At 39.2% G+C, this 22,270-nt stretch overlaps 1 protein-coding gene across 5 annotated transcripts in view; it reads left to right on the plus strand.

Annotated features, from left to right (window-relative positions):
• Positions 1-22,270, plus strand: part of ATP11B (ATPase phospholipid transporting 11B (putative)) — a 124,740-nt gene that overhangs the window by 43,962 nt on the left and 58,508 nt on the right. For 3 of the 5 annotated variants that reach the window (XM_075556092.1, XM_075556094.1, XM_075556095.1), the window contains exons 5-13: positions 3,303-3,410; positions 3,603-3,731; positions 4,286-4,389; positions 6,239-6,286; positions 7,816-7,899; positions 8,417-8,481; positions 12,296-12,377; positions 18,822-18,972; positions 19,837-20,034. In XM_075556092.1, coding sequence (XP_075412207.1) covers positions 3,303-3,410; positions 3,603-3,731; positions 4,286-4,389; positions 6,239-6,286; positions 7,816-7,899; positions 8,417-8,481; positions 12,296-12,377; positions 18,822-18,972; positions 19,837-20,034 — 969 coding nt within the window. Of the gene's footprint in view, positions 1-3,302; positions 3,411-3,602; positions 3,732-4,285; positions 4,390-6,238; positions 6,287-7,815; positions 7,900-8,416; positions 8,482-12,295; positions 12,378-18,821; positions 18,973-19,836; positions 20,035-22,270 lie in introns of those variants that run through there. The other 2 variants (XM_075556093.1, XM_075556096.1) reach the window with 2 other exon arrangements.

Raw genomic sequence — 22,270 nt, forward strand, 5'->3', positions numbered from 1 at the left:
AGTATGAACGTTTTTAATCGCCAGGGGACACTGAGTAATTTTTTTTTCCTGTAAAGGGAGCATTAGGTTAAATAAGTTTGAGAACCTCTGCTGTAACCCTTTGTGGTGTTATTTCCTTGACACATTTAGGAAGCATTCAGAAGCAAGCATTGTATACATACAAACCAATTTAGATATGAAATAGGTTCTTTGTTATAATCATCTCATCAGAGTTTGTCAGTATTTAAAGGAAGTACATATAAAATGATATGCCTTAGGAAATAAAAAAAGAAAAATTCACTGCCATTGAATGAATTCTGACTCAGCAACCATATAGTTTAGGGTAGAACTGCCCCTTGCCATTTCCAAGATTGTAACAGTTTACAGTGTAGGCAGCCTATCTTTCTCCTGAGCGGCAGCTGATGGCTTCAAACTACCAACTCTTAACCACAGTGCCACCCGGGCTGCTGTACATCAGAACCAATGTCACCAGGGGAAAAAAATGCTGTAAAAAGTCAGAAAATGCTGTACAATTTTTACTTTTAAAAGTTCATGCTAGAATATTTTATTAGAGAATTTTGCATGGTCCACTTCCTAAAGCCTATCACTTTTCTTGCTTTTTATAATTTTTCTGGTGACATTGACTTTAATATTAAGTAGTACAAACAATCAGAATCAGAATCGGTATTAAAATTTACATCTAAACAGAATTATTAGTTATCAAGTAAGAAATGAAGACATTTCTAGAAATGTCATGACTAGATACCTACCAGTTCTCAAAAAATATTTTAAGTTATACAGAACAATCTCTTTTTCCTGAGAAAGAATTTATTGAATTTTATTGTATAAGTATGATCAGCTTCCCTATTTAAGGTTAGGGACAAGGTTTAAATTTGACATGGGAAAACGTTGATAGATATTTTACAAATCTGCAATGAATATGTTCTTCATTCTGTACATAAGAAAGATAAGAAGAGCCTGTAGATAATGATTCTGTGTCAAACAGTCTCATGCGCCAACACTAAGTCTGACTTCCCATTCTCCTCTCTTCTATTGGAGGCTGGAATTTGTGTGTCCAGGTCAATAAGCATCCAGATCTCACCCTCAATTATATACTTGCATTTACGTGGTTTTCATTCCTCGCCTCTTTCCATCTCCCATTCCCTCTTAGTTGATAGCATCCAACCCCATCACTTAAACAAATGATTCTGAAATCTCTATCATTCTAAACCCTAGCCATTGAACTCCACACAGATATAAACAACTACTCGTGAACCATGTCCAATTGGATGTCGATATGTACCTCAAACCAAACTCAATTTTTTCTCTAAAACTGTACCACAATTCCCATTTTTTAAAAATGGCACTACTGCACTTCACTTTCTACCATTCTTCCCTTTGCTTACTGTGCCCGGCACCTTGCGCTCCCTGAACTCAAGAACAGTAAGTCCACACCTCTCTCAAGGCTTTATCCCTTGCTGTCTGCTCTTCCTGGAAAGTTCTTCCGCCAGGTGATTGCACTGCCCAGTCCCTCATTTTATTCAAGGCACTCCAGTGGGGACGTTTCCCACCCCTTCTCCTGTCCACGCCACCCTGCTTTCCTGCCCCTCTGCTCGCTTCTCATCATCTGTCACTGCATGCTAGTTGACTGACTAAAAGGTTCGTCTGCTGCTTGCAGGTGAGTGCTAAGCTCTGTGAGGGCAACAGCTTGTTTTATTTACCACTTTATTTCCAGAACAAGACCTATTGCATAGGGGGACTTGCAACAAGTATCTGTTTAATAGTTGAACAAATGGATGAATGAGTCCATTAAATGTTTTTAGGAATAATATCAAATGCTGTAAAACTTCTTACCGCTAGACTTTTTTTTGGCCACACATCAGGTGGATTTAAGTGCTCTGTGATTTCATTAAGCAAGCTGAAAGAAAAAAGTTGGTGGATTTATATTTGCCAATTAGAGATAAATATAACAATAATTAACAACTCATCTTCAAACTGGGCTAATTACACATAAAATCTAACGGGAGGAAGTAGAACGGTTATACCTCAAACCTGTGTTAATGTGGTCATTGCAGTTGAGTCCTAAAGTTAATTGTGAGATTCGTGGCAGCAAAGCAAGCAGGGAAATATGAAAGGCATGTGCTTTTCAACAAGGCAAATGATCTATAAGGAGTTTCTCACTTTGTCTGAAACATAATTTCAGGTTCTTCCCAAGTATTCCCAAGTTTTACACATTTGCTAAACATACAAAGTGCATGCAAACGTACATTGCTCCTGTTTTGTATATCTGTTCCTGTAAAGAAACAGAACAAACTGTGGGAAAATTGTACTGGTGAAAATTGGCATGTTCCAAGCCTTCCTTTCTTCCCTCTTTAGTTTGCCTTGACCCTGCACTTGTATCCAAATAGGAAAGGCTCGATTATCTGCTGCTTTAAAAGGTGAAAGGGTTGGACCTCAGTTTCAAAGTCTGTTCTCTTGTTTCTGTTTATCTCCTGTAGTAACATTCTGTGAAATTACTTCTATGATTAAGGTACAACTTGGTGATTGAATAGGTGTTAGGAAGAGGTAGGTGTGAAGGACGCCTCCCCGTATGTCCGGCTTGGTAGATGCTGATGTCATTTGCCACAGTGGGAAACACTGGAAATGTAGCATTTGGCAGGAGGGAGAAGAGTGGGGATGCTGCCATCTGTTTAGTTTTGGTGGCCATGTTTCTGGTATTTATCAAACAAAAAGGTAGAGATATTAAGCATATCATTGGGTAGCCAAGCCTGGTGTCCAGAAGAGCATTATAGGCTGGAGGTGTACATTTCAGAATTAACAGCATAATGATGCTATTTTCCAGGACTAGAAAATAACTCCTAGTGAGGGTGAAGGATGAGTAAAACTGATGAGGAAGGAGCTTCTCACAAAGAAATTGAGAACCAGACAGGGGTGACCTTAAGTGATGCAAACCCTTATAAAGCCTGGCTGCTAAGCCAACGATTCAGACCCCCGTCCCCGAGACAGCCGCCGCAGCGGGAAGGCCAGAGGCTCTTCTGAAGACTGTTGGGGACACCCTTCTACTGGCTTGTTGATAAGCTTGCCAGGGCCGTTCTGATGAGAGTTGGCTCAATGGCAACTGGAACCAGGAACACGTGTATCCAGAAGGAAAGTGTTTGCAGTAACAATGAATGTTACAAACGTATGAGGGCGTGCATCAAAATACCCCGAGACACGTCTGTTTGATGAAATGTTACATGGCTTTGCTTGCTTGTTATTCTCTTGCTTAAAGTCTCTTCAAATTATGCTGAAAAGGTTATTTTTTATTCTTTGGATATCTACAGGGATATGAAGATTGGTTACGACACAACTCCGACAATGAAGTAAATGGAGCGCCTGTTTATGTTGTTCGAAGTGGTGGCCTTGTAAAAACTAGATCAAAAAATATTCGGGTATGCATCTGGTAAATCAGAGAAATCAGTTATATTTTGGTATCAATGCTCTTAATTCTGATTCGTATTTTCGGTTAAAGGCCTGCTCACTTGCATTACTACGCTGTGACAGGCCACTTGTTTAACTGCCAGTAAAAAGAAATCTTTGCCTTTTAGAATTGGTTTATTGACTTGGCTTGAAATTTTTCGTAGGTGGGTGATATTGTTCGAATCGCCAAAGATGAAATTTTCCCTGCAGATTTGGTGCTTTTGTCTTCAGATCGATTGGATGGCTCGTGTCACGTCACCACTGCTAGTTTGGACGGAGAAACGAACCTGAAGGTTTGCTCATGTCTGTGTTTGAGAGTTGCTCTTGGTAAATGGAGCTTCTTTGGGTTTATAACAATATTTTCCTTTGGTTAAGGTAGTACAGCTGGGCCTAATAAAGGAGAACATATTTTTTTAATTCTTCAGAAAGAATATTATTTATATTGATCTCCCAGTAGCCTCATATGGTTCAACCAATTCAATATGATGAAAAATAGCGATAAAATATTTTTAATATTAATGATTTTGAGGGGTAAATTTAAATTTTCTCTGTTTTAAGATCATAACCCCGGAAAGTTTATCTTTTCCTATTAAAATAATAAAATGTTTTTCATTAGCTTTGAGTAGTAATGACTAGCACACAAATGCATGGAAAAGGCCTCTGTAGATAGGTGATCATCCGGAAGCTTCTTTTGCTTCTGCTACTTTACACATTCTTCCTCCCCACTCTTTGCTGTGTAGCGGAGTGCTCTCAAGTCCAGTGTGCCATGATTTCGTCTTTGAAAAGTGTCTGAAATAGATGATTTGGCGTCTTGAATTATACAATTCGTTATTTCTTTTCCCACCAGACACATGTGGCAGTTCCTGAAACAGCAGTATTACAGACCGTTGCCAATTTGGACACTCTCGTAGCTGTGATAGAATGTCAGCAACCAGAAGCAGACTTATACAGGTCTGGTGTGGTATTCCATGCTCACCGCATCTTCTTGAGTCCGGGCTCAGTCTGCAGGGAGACACACCTAAACCTGCGGTGGCATCTTCAGCTAATTGAAGACATTGCAAGAGAGGAGGAGGGGTTACAATGAAAGGAAACACAAAAGCTAAAGGCCGAATTCTAAGCAGAAGCTATTAATATAAGAACAGTGCTTTTATTCACTAGTGCTTTTCCATCTCTTTGTACTTTGTTAACAATTAGCAAGTACAAGTTAACTGTAGCAGAAGTTAACTGCAAGTAAGATTTTTTTTCCTTTAGAAAAAAATTATGATTTTTTTAAGCTCCACAAAAACAGGGGCTTGAAGCATCTTTGTGTTCACTACTGAATTATGTTACCACACACTATTTTGATTGTGTGTAGCAGCTTTAACAATGTTTCTTTTTGGGAGGAGGCAATATTACAGGAAGTATTTTGTTGCTTCTATGAGGGACCTTCAAAAAGTTCATAGATAAATGGAATTAAAAGACAATGGAATTTTTCACAAACTGTTTCAAAGCCCCCTCACATGTGAAACTGTAGGATCCAGTGGGAAACCTGGGACCAATGCTTCTTAGCAAACTTTTCCAGACTTCCAAGGAGAGGTGGAATTTTCCTGTGCTTGTTTGGAGAAGGTCAATGGAATATTGGTAGCTGGCAAAGAGAATTCAACTTGCTCTTAATTCATCATCAGAGGAATTTTGGCAATATCAGCAGTAGCCTATGCTCTGATAAGAATATAAAGACTTTGATAAGAATATAAGGACTTTGCAGTGTCAGTAGTTTCCTTGATCTCATGCATCAGCCAGCCAGTGTTAGTGGACATAGCAGATGAGCCTCACGGCTGCCCAGGACAAAGGGGTTTCTTATTACAGTTTTCACTTAACCCACTGCCATTGAGTCAGTTCCGAATCACAGCAACCTGGTGGACAGTAGAACTGTCCCCGTGGGTTTCCAAGACTATGGCTCTTTACGGGAGTAGAAAGCCCTGCCTTTCTCCCTCAAAGCAGTCGGTGGTTTTGAACTGCCGATCTTATGGTTAGCAGTCCAGTTCTTAACCCACTATGCCACCTAGGCGCCTGCCCAGCCTAACTATTACAAAGGCTTTCCATAATATTAAAATGAAAGGTAATTTTACAGCTATTTATACATAAATTGACTTCATCCTTTGGAGCTATTTTGGGGAGGGTAGTTGGAACTTGAAGACCAGACTATGAAAATCTGTATCATAATAGGCCACTCATTGTAGTTTCAGGCAACTAAAAGTTTAAATATGACTGTTGTGTTAAAAGGCTTCACAACCTACTGCTAAGTTTCGGCTTACTACTCTGTCCTTACTATATAGTTCATCTCGTAGATAGTATTGAGTGAGTGAATGAGGCGAGTGGTAAATTGAGGGGCTCCATTGATCCACGGGTCACTGCAGCATTTATTTGGTAAATAATAATGAAATATGCAGCCATTTATGGTTGCCCAGGTAGTGCCAAAAATAATTTCTGTAACAATCCTAAATTCTCATGATGACACATGAAAAATAATAGTAATTATATAACATTACCATTTTAAAACCATTTTTCATTTCTTACCTCATTCATAACTGGAAAAAAGATAGCAAGAATATCAAAAGTTTTTAAAATTTACAGACTGATGAATATTTTATCATTTTTAGCAAGGCTAGTAGACCACTCATACATAGAAAAGTTAGATTTTGTCTCATATGTAAAAGTAGTACCAGCCAACACTGTATAGAGTTTCCCGCCCATTGATGGGTGGCATTGTATTGTTAACAAGTGGCATTTTTTTTTTGTAACATGGTGCATTCCTTGATAGGTTCATGGGAAGAATGATAATAACTCAGCACATGGAAGAAATTGTAAGGTAAGAATCAGTCTGCATGATCTGTTACTTTTAAATGAAAACTGTTTGGCAGAGGGAATAAAATCAAGCTAAAGGGAGAATAGGTAACAAGTAGTATCGTGGCAAATGGCTAGTTTTTTTTAGCACTTCATCTTACATTTTATAGCAGCAGCAAGTGAGAATAAGACAAAAGTCATGAAAACAATATCAGATAATTTACTGTATATACTCGTGTATAAGCCTAGTTTTTCAGTACATTTTTAATGCAGTTTTTGTGGTAAAATTAGGTGCCTCGGCTGATCTTCACGTCAGCTTATATTCGACAATATATGGTAATAAGATTAAATAAATTCTATTTATTTTTCTAATAGGTAAATATGGCAACATTAGACTGAATCAGAATTCTTATTCAGATTCTTAAATATTTAAACCCATCACACTGACGATCTAAAATAAAAAATATTTTCTATACTATGTAACAAATATAAGCAGTATGATCTTCACTTTTAAATCATTCAGCAGAAACTAGATAGAATATTTAATGACTAATTAGGAACCTCCCACTGCTGATTGTTTTGGTTTCTTTTGGCTTATTTCATTTCACTTACTACTCAGGACTCAATTGTGGTCCTAAATGAAAGGCGTGGTGTCACTTCAGAGAACTGCTGGTAGCATGAGCGTCTACTGTTACTCATGACCACCTGGCCTTCTTTAGACTTGATCTTAGCATCTTGAGAATTGAAATGAATTTGAAATGAATTGAAAGTCAAATTGGCCTTCCACTTCGCTTTTGCGGTCATGTTTAATTTACACTGGTGGCATGCAATAAGATTCACTAGTATAAATAATTGAGCATTGTTCAACTGAAATGCTCAAGGCAAGCCACCAAATTTGTTTATGTAAAGATTCACCTCTTTAATAGACATTAAACAGGAATGTGCTTGATTAACTGTTCAACAACATCTTTGTATGTCGGACCCTGCTGGGTAAGAAATTTATTGGAATTTTTATAGTAAATAGAAAATGGATGACTAGTTAGTCTGAATTGCATTGAAGTAGCTTTTAGGGGTGAAGAGAGGTTTAAAAAGAGCCATGTTCTTCGCCGAAGTAACAGACTGAATGATGAATTATTTCAATCTGAAGCTCTGAAGCACTTCAATCCCAGTGTCCTATGCTGCTGTGACTCAGAGCATTTCTGTTGATGGTTGGAGTGGTACAGAACTGCTGTAGTCACTCTTGAAGCATTGTATTTGCCACATGAGTTTGGGACTAGCCTCAAAGTGTGATCTGAACATAACCGTTTAGCATAACCACACCTGTTAACCACTGCCCAAATGCCTGACCATGTTCACTGCATTTGTGCTTTAAATAATGTTTGAGTTTTTAGGCATCTTCATAATTGGCTTAGATTGTGTTTAATTTAGATAACCGTGTGTGCATGTTTCATAAAATCACAAGGAACACCAACACAATACAGTGTTTTAAGGAACATCTCCATAGCAAATTCGTACCACTTTTTTACCACTAAGAAGATACCATTTTCTTTCTAGTTATTCCTTCTCGTTTCATGTCTCCTTTACGGAGAGAAACTCGAACCGCAAGACGACCAATGCTCCAAGAAGCACGCAGTGCAAGTAGTCAAGTTGTCCTGTGCAAGCTTCCTAGACAAAGCACTAACTCACTCGCCACATCATCATCCTCTGTAATCCAGCTTGGTTTTAATTGTGTAAAACTCATGCAGCCATGTACAAATCCTAATCCATCTTGTGTTCACATCACTTCAGAATTCTGTATTTGTCCTTTCGAAGCTGTTTATTAATTTTGCTTAACATTTCATCAGTTGCTAAAACAGTTTCAGCCATTGCTTATCTTTGATTTTCTTGTACTTGACATTTTAAAATTTTGAAACTGGTGTTTTTTCAAGTTTATTTACAGATACAATCTTATTTCTGAGCCACTAATCTTAAACTGATTGAAAGACTTCTTGTTACAGACTAACATGATCCACCTAGACCTATCATAGTAACTTGGAGTTTCATTTTATTTTAAAGCAGTGTTGTAACTATAACTTAAGTGTCCTCTACTAAAATGCTACTTTAGAATTGGATTAAAACTTTAATATAGTCATTGCTTTTTGTTTTTTTCCCCTAGACCCCTGGGCCCAGAAAGTCTCTTGCTTCGTGGAGCCAGATTAAAAAACACAAAAGAAATTTTTGGTTTGTACATATTCAAATTTTTCTTAGTATAATTACATTCTTTATATGAAGTATTTTAAAATGTATTTGTGGTCTTTTGATTGAATAATGTATCACTTTAACAAGAATTTTTTATAATTTTCTTGGCAAGATTAAATATTAATGTAATTTTGTTTTATGTGTTTTAAACTTATGCCCAGATTTGATTTTATTTTGCCGATTGTGTGTGTGTGTGTGTGTGTGTGTGTGTGTGTGTGTGTGTAAATTAGGTGAGGATTTACATTTCTAATCATCCACTTTGTATTCAACAGCCTAAACTACTAAGCAAGTACCCCGATAGTTTACCCTCCACCTGCTCCTTGATTTCCTTCTCCCTCTTGTTGTGTATTTTATTGACTCCTAATTTTGAGTAATAGCTATGACCTTGCTCTTACAGTATTTTTGTGGCTGCTTGTGAATCGTAGTTCTAAGAAGAAAAAATTGGCACTTATAGTAATGGTGATTAAAAACCAATTTAACCTGGTATTACGGTGCAGAAAGCCACGTTCATAATTCTGTTAGATCGGTTGATAAAACTGCTGACTCGCTCATTCTGACATCCTTTAGTCAGCAACTTTTCATTGAGCAATATACCCCCAGAGACGGTTGGGATGTCCTAACAAGGTCAGAAGGGATGGCCAGTGCGATTGTCAGGGAGCCCTGGGGCAACTGGAGGCAGATTGTAAAGCTGACGGTGACCTTCATCTCTCAGTGAGCAACTCCCATCTCAGAGGGTCCTTCCTGGCCTGCCCAGCTTGTGTTTCTCATTGGTTATCTGCAACCTGTCAGCTCTTGTTCTTCATTCTTGTTTTACCTATTGTATATAAGTTACCATTTATGTTATCTCTCTGTGGTAGACTCTCTAATACAGAAATCTATATATGCTTCACCACCCCACTCACCCCACCCCACACACCTCCCCCCCCCCAAAAGAAAGGAAATTCAGTGTTTGGTGAGGCTGTGGAGAAATAAGAGCCCGTGTGCATGCACTGTGGCTGCTCTGTGGGCTGGCCACTGTGGCAGACGGTTGGTGCTGTGTTAATAAGTTACACAGAGTTACCATATGACCACACAACTCCACTTCCAAATGTATATCCAAAAGATATACATATGATTGAAAATTAATGTTCAAACCAAAACTTTTACAAGAAGGTTCCTGGCAATGTTAGTCAACATACACAAAGGGTGGAAACAAGTCAGATGTCCATCAATTGGTGAGGGGATCAACAAAAGGTAAAATATCCAGATAGTGGAATCTTATTTGACTATAAAAAGGAGTGAACTACTAATACTTGCTGCAACATGAACTTGGAAATATAAGACTCACTAAAAGAAGGCAGGCATAAAAGGACATGTGCGACTCCATCTTTGTGGGATGTCCAGAATAGGCCAATTTACAGAGGTAGGAAATAGGTTAGCAGCTGCCAGGGCTGGAGAATGACTCTTTACTGGGGGCAGGCTTTTCCTAATGGGGGATACAGGTGTTCTGCCATGAGATTGTGCTGATGGTTGTACACATCATGAACGGATGAAGTGCCACAAGAGTGTGTGCTGTTTAACATTCACAGTAGATTTGATGTTACAGGTGTAGCATTAACCCAGGTAGGGCAGTACTGCCCCCATTCCTGTGTATTTAAAGCAGGGATCCAAATCCTGTGCCCAGAAAGAAGAAAAGGAGTCTTTCAGTGCCCTGCGAGGAGTCCGTCGTCTCTTGGTCTCACGTCTGCGTGAGCTCCTACAGCAGCTCTGTCGCTCCGTCGCCCCTTTGCCGCCGGGAGATCCCGGCACAGAGTCTCAGGAAGAGGGAGGGGCGAGGCACTTCATATCGCTTCTCAAATTTTCCTACACTAGGGATGGGAAGGACATGGATTTATTTTATTTTTAAGCAGCTTTATTGGGACATAATCCACATATCATATAATTCAGTAATTCAGGCATATCAAGAAGGGTTGCACAGTCACTACCACAATCAGTTTTAGAATGTGTTCTTCTTTCTTGTCCATTTATTATTCCATATCTTCCCTAAACTCCCCTGCCATACTCCCAAGAAAATATTAAGTTACTGTCTTTATAGATTTACCCATGCTGGATTTCATATACCGAAAAATATGGAAACAAAGAACAAAGAAACAAAAAAGCTAACAACAATAACAAAATTGGGGGGGGGAATTAATTGAAAAGAAAAGAGAAAAGATTAAAAACTAGAGCAACTTTAAAGTAGGTCAAAAGGGAGATGAAAGATAGGGTGTAACATTTTAACCTAGCTACGTCTGCTACAATCCACTTTCCAGTGCACTCTGATGTTAGCCCAGCTGTTCACTTCCTGTGCCTGTGTGCAGAGAGGACTCACCAGAGACGCAATCCACATGTATTTCCCTTTCGCTTATTTTAAAGCTGACAACTTTTAAGTGGGTTAAAAGGAGGATCAAGTAAGATGTTATATTTTAACCAAAGAATGAACATTTATTGAATATTTGTCTGTTTCTAGGCACTTTGCTAATTTTTTTCCACAGTTACTCTGAGGTTCTGTTTTTCTAATTAAGTCTAAAATTAAATAATTTCTCCAACGTCCTCTAGTTTGTAATTGGTAGAGTTAGCATTCAATCCAAGGCCTAATTCTAAAGTTTTTCTAACAAGGCTGGACTTAGCTGGGGGAGCCTTGGTGGTGCATTGGATGGTGCATTAGGCTGACAGCCCGCAGGTCAGTAGTGTGAGCTCATGAGATCTCCTGTGGGGGAAAATGAGGCAACCCAGACAGATTCACAGTCTCCGAAGACGCGGGGCAGTTCCACTCTATCTTATAGGATCACTAAGAATTTGAGTCACCTCAGCAACCATCCTTGGTCTTAACGGATGATGGGGCTTGGTCTCGCCTAACTTCATTTACTCCCCAGTTCTGGCCTCCTTTAGTACAGCATTGTTTATTTCAGAGTTACTCACATGGGCACACATTTGTTAAGTTGCGCTTTCCTTGTACTATTTTAATTGCTTGGATTGATGTCCCTGAGGACTGCTCTCCAGACCTTGGCATTCAGGGCCCTTCACACTCTGTCCCAAACCATTATTCTAATCTAGCAGAAGTACTTTTCCATGTCTTTCTTAAAATGCTGTGTGCTGTCTGTAATTCCTTCCTGGGTATATTTCCCTTTCTGTATTTCTCCCCCACCAATCTCAACTCAAATGTCTCTTTCATTCATGTCTTAGAAGTATTGATTCATGTCTTTCAAGGATTGAAGCAAATTTAGAAACCAAAAGAACTGCATAGTACCTGGCTCCCATTAGTTAGCAACTGCTCTGAAAAGAAAGGAGCACATTAGAAAGTCTTGAATACCGTGAGAGCAGGATGTAGAACAGAGCTCAACATCCCAGTAGATAGCAGCTTCACTGCTCAGATGCAGTCCCTTACAGGCACGGGACTGCGCTCCCCCCGTGTTAGACACACCATTTAATGTCAAAAGGGTAGCATGGCCACAAGAACAAGTTCAGGGGATTAGGAGAGAAGGCAGAACGTAAGAAGTGGGGCAGAGAAGGAACCATCGAGGAGATTGCAGTGGATGAATGGAAACAAGACTTGTATGACTTGTTGAATGTCCAACTGGTGATCCGCTCTGAAAACCTTCACCTCATTCACAATAAAAGACAAACTGATAAGACTTAAAGCCAAATGGTAGAATGAAAGAAAGAAAGCCAAAGTGTAACAATTCTCAGTGCATTTTCTAAGAAGCTTTCATGTTAACATGTGCCTTTCCTAGGAAACATGCTAGAGTATTATTTTAAAAGACTACTTTTTTTTCAGGTGTTGCTATATACACGGGAATGGAAACTAAAATGGCCTTAAATTACAAGAGTAAGTCACAGAAGCGATCTGCAGTAGAAAAGTAAGAAACTGTTTTGATTTATTTATACATAAAGATAAGTACAGATGTGTATTCATATGTGTATAATATGCTGTGAGTGGGTGTCAAGTCAAACAAAAGTTGATATCCTTTAGAAAGAGATAGATTCTCATATTTTTGTATTTAAAAAAAAAGTGCTTTTGCGTTCTGTGAGACTCCTGGTGCCCGTGTACGTCGCAGTCACCCTGTGCTCCGCGGGGTTTTCAGTGACGCTGGTCTTGTGGATGCAGATTGCCAGGCCTCTCCTCTGATCCCTCCCTGGATGGATTTGCACCACCAGCGTTTCCGTTAGTGGTCAAGCACTTTGCCACTTGTGCTGTCCAAACCCAACACACCGAAACACAAACTCCTTGCCATCGAGTTGACTCCTACTCCTGTGCACCACCAGGGAGAGGCTCCTGCTTTGTAATAAGTGCGCCATTTGGCAGAGTGCTCACCATATAGCAAGTGTACAATTAAGACTTCAACCTATCTTTCCATATAAAGATGTGCACATGAAGTTTTATAGCAGCTTTATTCATAATTGCCAAAAATTTGATGTAAGTAAGCTGTCCTTCAGTAGGGGAAGGGGGAAAGAAACTGTGGGAGATCCATACAATTGAGCAGTATTTAGCAATAAAAAATGAGCTACCAAGACATGAAAGGACTGGGAGGAACCTTCAGTACATGCTTCATGATTTCAGTCGCATGATGTTCTGCAAGAAGCAAAACTATGGAGACAAGAGAAAAGATGAGTGGCTGCCAGGGGGCCTGGGGTGGAAGAGAGGGAAAGAGATAAATCATGGTGAAGTGCTATGCACTTATAGGACAGTGAAACTATATGATGCTCTAATGGTGGACACATGACATCATGCGTTTGTCAAGACCTATAGAATTATTCGCCACAAAGAGTAAACCATAAACTATGGGGTTAGTTCATAATAATATACCAATATTGGCTCATTGGTTGTACCAAATGGGAATGCAAGATGTTAATAGGAAAAATAATGTGCAGAGAGAAAAAAAGTATATGGAACCTTGGTATTTTGTACAACAAATGTTTTCTGTGCTGAGAACTACACTAAAAAATAAACTCTATTAAAAATAATTTTTAAAAGAAATTCCATTGGGTAATAGTAGAATCATATGATTAGACTAACCCTCTGTAGGTGATATTATTGCATATTATAAACTATGCATAAGACTGAAAAAAAAAGGAAACAACTTGGAAGCTCAATTAAGTGACTAAAATAATGGACAGAAACTGGGAAGGAGTCCACTCCTAAAAAGTGATAACAGTAAGGGGGAACTTTTTAGAATATGTAGCTTTTTGCCAACACTTTCCAATTGGTGCACTGCCCAGAGCATCAAAAAGCCACAGGCTTACTGAATTTAGGTGTCAGAGGATAGAGCTCAAAGCTGGAAAAAAAACTGAGAAAAAGAAAATGTGAAGATGGGAACCAAGTGGAATGATTTCTAAAAGCTGCATGAAAATTCAGCCCAAATCCTTGATAACTGTTCATCTATCCAAGTGCAGGTGAGATGCCAGTGGGCCTGGGGAAATAAAACAGTAGTGAAGCGGGAAGAATTGAACAGAGGATTTTGCTGGAGCTCATTGCATTGGAGACAAAGTTGGTACTTGAGCTTAATATTGTTACTGCTGTTAGAATCAATCTCAGCATCCCCCTCAGGAGGACAAATGAATGTAGTCTTTGCAGAGTATTGTTTACAATACCCAGGATGCAATGAGAAGTACACATATATGTGAAAGAAATGTAGCTCGTAGTCAAGAGAACAAGCGCTCAATAGAAACTGTCTCTGAAAGATGAAGATCTTACAGTTAGCATACAAGGAATTTAAAGTTGGTATTATAAGTATTGTCAAGCACCGAAACAAAGTTGTGAATAAATATATGGGAAATCTCACCAGAAAAGAGGAAATGCAGAGTCAATATGCAATGGATGATTACTGCACACCGACTGGAATGGCTCGAGTGATCACTAATCCCAAGTGCTGCTGAGAACAGAAGATGCACCTCAGATACGTTGTGAGTGGAAGAAAAGTGGGTCAGCCACTCTGGTAATAGTCAGGCAGCTTCTTATAAAACGGAAAACGCACTGCACTCTGGAGCATTTATCCCAAAGAAGTAAGAGTTTATCTTTACACAGAAACTTGCGCTGTATTTTCCATAGCAGCTTTTTGTAAAAACACCGACAAAAAACAAAACAGACTTGTCTTGACCCAAACATCCTTCACTAAGTAAATAGCTGACACCCTCTGGTACATCCACAGAATGGAATACTAACTACTGTTTAGAAGTACAAGGAATAAACTATTGATACTGAGAGAAGCTGAAATGTCCTTAGTGGGAAAAAATCAGACTTTACTATATAATTCCAGTTAAATTACATCTCAAAAGTGTAAGGAGATCAGAATTTGGAGTCAGGCAGATTTAGAGTGGAACTTCAGATTATTGGCTTATTAGGTATATGGTACTGGACCAGTTGGTTTTTTTTTTTAATTCCTTTGAACCCAAAGTTCTCATCCAAAAATGTGGGAGCAATACTTGTCTCATAGGCTGGTTGGGAGAATAAATGCTATAGACAAAATGTTCAACACTGTGTCTTGCATATTGTCGCTGAACAGAAAGCATGAGTTTCTTTCTTGTGCCCCTCCCTCCTTCTTCCGTGTAGACTTTATGTTGAAGGAGAGTGGAATATCAAGTTGTCGCAGAGTTAAGATAAGGCTATGTCATGGAGGGCCTCAGGAGGCACTGTAAGATCTTTAAGGGTTTTGGCAAAACCTGTAAGATGTACTTTTCCTCAATGTTTGCTAGGTGCCTGGGCATCAGTACATCATTCTATTTATTTTGTAGATATTTGAATATTTAATGATAAAAAGTATCTTTAATTATGTCAGCTCTTAAGATTTTGAACTTAACATTGGAGAATTGTAATATTAAGCTTGCATGTTGAAAAGAAAGGAATTCTACATTTAATTCCTGACTTACATGAGCTTGGAAAATTCAGAGTAATCTGGAGGTGGTGGTCTTTTTGGATCACTTCGTCCCATAGTTGTGCTGTCGTTCTTTACCCCCTCACAGAATTCTTATATAAAGATTAGCTAGATTAAAAATAAATTACCTAAATAAAGGTTGGGGCAAAAGTTATTTAAAATTTTAACACTAAATAAATGTTATATTCTTATAATATTTTATATCATAATTATAATATAATTAGGTCTTAAAATATAAAACTCTTAAGCAAATTATGTCAAAAATAACTGGAACAAATCAACTCAGGGAGGGAGTCAAGATGGCATTCAGGTAGAATCACCCTCATGGCGCTCCTGCTGTTAGATCAGAAAATTAGGAGATTTGAGAGTGTGCATACAGACCCCACCGCGGCGCACCAAACCTTGAGTGCAACGTAACCACATAGAGCAACTAGAATGGGCTACATACAGGGCCTGCCCCAATCAGAGCCAAACTGACCCCCACCCTAAAAGTATGTGCTACAAAGAACAACAGTAAATCTACAGGTGGGAAAGAGGGGCCGGCCTGCCACACCTACATGGAAGCAAACCAAGAAGGAAAAAGAGAAATCGAGGGTCTAGACCCCATATCAGCACACCAAGCCCCAAGGATGGCGTCCCTGCACAGAGCTGCTAAGACACAGAAGACTGTAGAGCCGACAGCAGCCCAAGACATGATTTCCCCTCACTGGAGCACACCGAGACAGAGGACAATGCTGGGGACACACTGCAGGAATTAGTCCAGTCTACCCCCCCAGCGGGGTGAACCAAGAAGGCACATAACAGATCCGCAATGGGAGCAAAGCCAAGCCACAAAGCCCCTGGAGAGCCCCCAAAATAGACGTAAAGCTAGGAGGGGAAGTTCCCAGGATTCCTCCAGGTCCGGTGGTGAGATAGTCATAAAGGTCAGCAGACACACCTGGAATTATGCGGGTTTTTTAAATATGTTTTTAATTTAATCTTTTGTTTTCTTTTTGTTTTGTCTCTGTTATTGTTGATTTTACCACAAATTTGAGGAGAAAGCAACAGGACGGAGGAGGCTAGGGAATGGAACAATGAACAAAACGCCATAGACAGGGGAGCAACTAGGGAATTAAACTCAACAATGAGGAGAACATAAAGCTCCTGGGGCTGTTGGGGCAACAGCAATCTAGCCGAGAAGAATTACTAAGAGGCAGAAGAAGGACGAGCAGATGGTGGGGCAGGAGGAAGGTAAAAGAAAACATTGGAAAGATCTAGGGAGCAAAACTATGGATAGAGGTATAAACATAGGTGTGTACACATATAAATACATTAATTCATAGAAAAATAGGTATTGGCCTATGTACATGTATTTCTATGGCAATACACTGAGGTAGTGGTCGAACTTGGGTCCTCTGCTCAAGCCCTGCCTCAACTCAAGAACACTTTGTTCTAACAACCTGGCACGCTGTGATGCTCACCCTCCCAGCACGATCGCTGAAGACAAAATGGGTACACAAGCAAATGTGGTGAAGAAAGCAGATGGTGCCCGGCTATCAAAAGATACAGTGTCCTTAAGTGGAGAGCAAATGCTTTGAAAATGATTAGTGCAAAGAATGTACGGATGTGCTTTATACAATTGATGTATGTATATGTATGGATTGTCATAAGAGTTGTATGAGCCCCTAATAAAATGTAAAAAAAAAAAGAAAAGAAAGTGGAATAAAGTCAGTGGAAAATCTAAAAAAAAAAAAAAGATATAGTGTCTGGGGTCTTAAAGGCTTGAAGTTAAACAAGTGGTTTTCTAGCAGAGAAGCAACAAGCCCAGTGGAAGAAGCATACTAGCCTGTGCATGAGGTTTCAATGGAATCAGCTAACGGGCACCAGAAGACCCAAAACAAACCCCCCCCCCATATTGTTGAGAATGAGTAGGGCTAAAGAATAGACTCAAAACCCACCTGCAGTCAATAGAACATCCCCTCACAAAAGGGTCACACAGGGTGCAGTATAGCAGGGATGAAACACACAATATTTCTCTGGTTCCTTGAGGCAGGCTTCCTCACCACCTCCCCCACTATCGTGACCCCAGTCCTGCCTTTCACTCAGGGCTAGATGGGAGCATGTGCACAGGTACAGATAAGGGACAAGAGCTTCCAACATATAGAATCCAGGAACAGAAATGGGAGTAGTGCTACCAAAAGGGTAGGGGGAAGGTGGGGAAAGGGAGGAAGGAAGGGGAAAGCAATCACAGTGATTGACACATAACCACACCCATCCCCTCCAGTGGAACCAACAACAGAAACGGGATGGATGGGGCAGGGAAGGGAGGGCTGGGGGGAAGAGAGAGGTTGGTGTAATATGAAAAAATTTATAATTTATCAAGGGGTCATGAGGGTGGAAGGGGGAAGGGAGGGGGAAAAGCTGATACCAAGGGCCCAAATAGAAAGTAAATGTTTTGAAAATAATGATGGCAACATATGTACAAATATGCTTGATATAATTTATGTATGGATTGTTATAAGAGCTGCAAGAGCCCCCAAGAAAATGATCTTTTAATAAAAAATTTAAAAATCAACTAAAGACTTAAATTATAAAAAATAAAAATAACTGACCCATCCACTCAGATCTTACCTCAGAACAAGAACGATTTGTTCTAATAATTTGGCACTGCATGATACTTACCTTCCCAACACAATCGCTGAAGACAAAATGGATACATATGCAAATATGGTGAAGAAAGTGGGTGGAGCCTGGCTATTGAAAGATACAGCATCTGGGGTCTTAAAGACTTGAAGTGAAACAAGTAGCCATCTAGCCGGGATGTGATAAAGCCCACATGGATGAAGCGCACTAGCCTGTGCGATCATCAACTGTTGATGGGAATAGGTATCAGAAGTTAAAAAGAAAACAATCAAATAGAAATGAAGGAGCATGGATAAAGTGGAGGCCCAAAGCCCACCTGAAATAATTGGACAGCCCCTCACAGAAGGGCCACACAGAAGGGAGGTTAGGTCCAGGATGTGGTATAGCATGATGAACCACAGATCATCCTCTAGGTCTTTAAATATTTCCTCCCCTCTTTAGCCTATGTAGACATGAGTATGCTCGTGTATAGTTAAAATCGTGTGATGCCTGAAAGACAAGATGGATAACCGTCAGAAAGAGTATAATAATACTACTAATACTAATAATGTAATAACTGGCCCAAACTGAAATGTGTTATAAGCATTTTGGACAGTAACAGAGCTGTAGTTTAATATATTTGTAAGTTATGTATATTTGTTCTTCCTTTTTTGGTTAATGAACAGATTGTATTGAATGATCATTTCTTGAAAATGAAGACCATCCTTTAAACAGCAATAGTGGTACTTCATATTTTAATGTCCTGTAGAAACTCTTGGCAATGAGCAGAGTAATACATTTGTTTTGTTTTATATTCTCTTCTCGCTTCAGGTCAATGAACACATTTTTGATAATTTACCTAATAATCCTTATTTCTGAAGCCACCATCAGTACTATCTTGAAATACACATGGCAAGCTGAAGGAAAATGGGATGAGCCGTGGTATAACCAAAAAACAGAGCATCAGAGAAATAGTAGTAAGGTATTTTATGGTGTCCTTGACTCTGCTGTAAAGGAAACTATTCTTTAGCACAGTTTATGCTTTGGGGTAATGGCTTATGATGAGCGGGGCACTTAACCATGGGTACTTAAGAGTGAAAAAATGACATTGCAAACGAAGACTTGGAACCACCATGTTTGATGTGGTTTGCTTTCTACAGTCACGGCTCCAGCAGTTGTGTTCCCTGATGGCGGGGCTAGAACAGTTACAGGAGGTCCCCAAATTTAATCAACATATGTTTGCAGTGTTTTACTCTTAGTATACCTTCTCATTAAAAGTGTATATTGATTTATATTTATTATAAATATCTACATTTTTAAACAATATAAAATTTATATATTTGAATTTATATTTGAACTATGCAAGCAGTCTTATCCTTCTGGTTGGTGGTGTAAGTAATACTCAAATTAAAGTTTTAAATTGATTAACTATGTACCACCAACACAATTCATACTGAAGAGTTGTTTTTGCCTCTCAATTATTTGCTAATACTGAAAAGTTAGTCAATTTTTAATTTTCTGTTAATTTTGAAGGGTAGGAGTGGAATAGAGTAGAGGTTTTAAGTATAATTTTGTTAAAGGTATTTTCAGTCACACCAGACTCTTACTAAGTCAGAAGTTTTAATGTAATCTTTTTTCCCTTTAACATGAGCAAGATTGTAATAAGCAATAAAGGACAGTATTGCAAAGATAATCCAGTTAATGATTTTCAACTTAATATTATTTTGTTTCTGAATACAGCTGATGGTCTGTACACTTCGACATGACTTTTTCTGATAAGTTTCTACAATAATGTTGAAGTTATAAGGCATTTTCTCATATCAAACACTTCTTTCTTTTTTCCTAGATTCTGAGATTTATTTCAGACTTTCTTGCTTTTTTGGTACTATATAATTTTATCATTCCAATTTCACTATACGTGACAGTCGAAATGCAGAAATTTCTTGGATCGTTTTTTATTGGCTGGGATCTTGATCTTTATCATGAAGAATCAGATCAGAAAGCCCAAGTCAATACTTCAGATCTGAATGAAGAGCTTGGACAGGTAAAAATGGCGCTTTTGGTTTTCCAGCTTGCTACTTTTATCAAAACAACATATATGTACTAATAAGTATTGTGAGATTTAAAACAAAAAAATGCCTGCCTTATTTTTGTTTTCCATTTTGAAATCTTAAAGCCGTCTCACCTTTATTAACTATTGTTATTCCTATATAAAATTATTTCTACAGAATATAAATATCTAACCTTACTCTTCCCTTTGTCCACCAAAGACACACACACACACTTCCCCGAGTGTTGTTATTTCACAGCTTGGGATTTAATAAATGTTCATTTAACATTTTTATGCCTGAGTTGATGTTGTTCACTGATTCTCAGTCCTTTATGGGGACCCTCTAATGCTGTAAATTATATTTCCTTTCTTGTATACCTATTTTGTTTTCCCTACAGCTAATTGCTCTGGTTTTTCACTTACTTAAATTCCATTTATCATAAACTGACATATAAAATTATCTACCTGTATCCACACATCTCAGGTAAGCTAGGATTTTCCTTCTTCACTTTCCTTCCCTCCTTCTTGCCTTCCGTCCTTTGTCTCCTTTCCTTCCTTCCTGTGTACGTGGCCTTTTTAAAAAACAGTCTCAGCCTTTGTCCTTTTGGTCCAATTTGGACTTGCTTCTCACCTGTGACGTCTGGTCTTCCCGGCTGTTGTACTAGGAGCCCCTTCGTGTTGCACTTGAAATCCTGGTTTAGCGCACCTGTTTCTGAACCCCCTGTCTTCCCACCTGTGGCTTATTCTCAGAACACATCTTCTAATTGGGTCCCAAGGAGCAAAATATTTTGAGAGTTTACATCTCAGAAAAATATCCTTTATCTTTCCCCAGATAATTAATCAATACTTTCACTGGATATTACCTTACAGGCTGGAAATCCTTTTTCTTTTTCCTCAGAACTTTGAAGGTCTTGCCCCACTGTGTTCTAGCTCCCATGTTGCTATTGGGAAACCCGGTGCCTTCTGATGCTCGGATTTTCTGGTCTTTTGTTTTGATCTGTGGGAGCATTTGGAATCTTCTCTTGATGCAAGTTGTGAATTTGATGGGAGACATTGGTGTGGGTCTTTCATGCTATTGGGACAACACACTCAGCAAGCCCTTCCAGTCTGGAAACACATATCTCTTCATGTAGAGGGCATTTTCTTGCATTTTTGGGGGGGGGGTTAACATGTCTGTATTTAGTTTTTTCTGAAACTCATGTAACTCGATAGCAGATTACCTGTATCAGTCTTCTCTTTCTCTTTCTTTGACACCCTGGGAGAATTTGCCCAACTTTAGCTTTTCACCCTTTCTGTCTCTTTTTGATTTCTAATATTACATTATTCTCTGAGCAGTCTTTAAAAAATTGCATCTTATTCCTGCTTCTTAAATAGAATCTGTCTCCTCAGCGCCTTGAAACTGTTGCTGACCCTCAAAGGCATGTTCTGCTGCTGGCATTTTCTCTGTATGCCTACTTCCCTTCTTACTACAGCCAGCTCTGCCATAACGCAGCGCCTGCTTCCCCGACATCTCCACGCTCTCTGGAATGGTGTAGAAAGCACCGATGGCAAGAAATTGGATTAGCTACACAACACGAAAGCATCATCAGTATCACATTTAAAAAATGGAACCTAATAAAGCATCACTTTCTAAATGATTCAGAAGTACATCAGTACTCTGGTAAATATGGTACCTTTTCTTGAAAAAGGCCTAACGATAGCTTGTTGGTGGAAGTGGGTATTGGCCAGGGCATTGACTTTGGTGTTACTGTGTACATGAAGGGAGGTATCTGCCATCAGAAGAATGGTTGTAATACTATCGATGAACAGGTGTGACTCAGAAGGCACATGACAAACTGACATAGCTGGCAGCTGTCTGAGGTTTATAGTTCCGGGTATTGCTTCATGACGGGGGTGCATTTTTGTGTGTTCTGTTTCTCAGGACAAAACTTGTGCACAGCCAAAGCGCAAGTATACATTATCCTCAGATCTTGGCGGGATACACTTGTATTTTCAAAGCATTAGTACTTTTAGACTGTGCCTTTCACATGAAGAGGCATCCTCAGGTGAATGCTTACCTGAGGCGATCCTTTTCCCTTTAACAGTGACACACTAAAACACCGATTAGACACTTGCAGATCAGTGAACCTTGCACTGAGGTGATGATTGGCAGGGAAGTGTTTGTCTTTTTCACTTTAAGAAATAGGTTCTTTCCTTTTCAACAGCTGTGCTTGGTAATTTCCCCCCATCC

Source organism: Tenrec ecaudatus, chromosome 8 (assembly GCF_050624435.1).
Source record: "Tenrec ecaudatus isolate mTenEca1 chromosome 8, mTenEca1.hap1, whole genome shotgun sequence".
Lineage (NCBI taxonomy): Eukaryota > Metazoa > Chordata > Mammalia > Afrosoricida > Tenrecidae > Tenrec > Tenrec ecaudatus.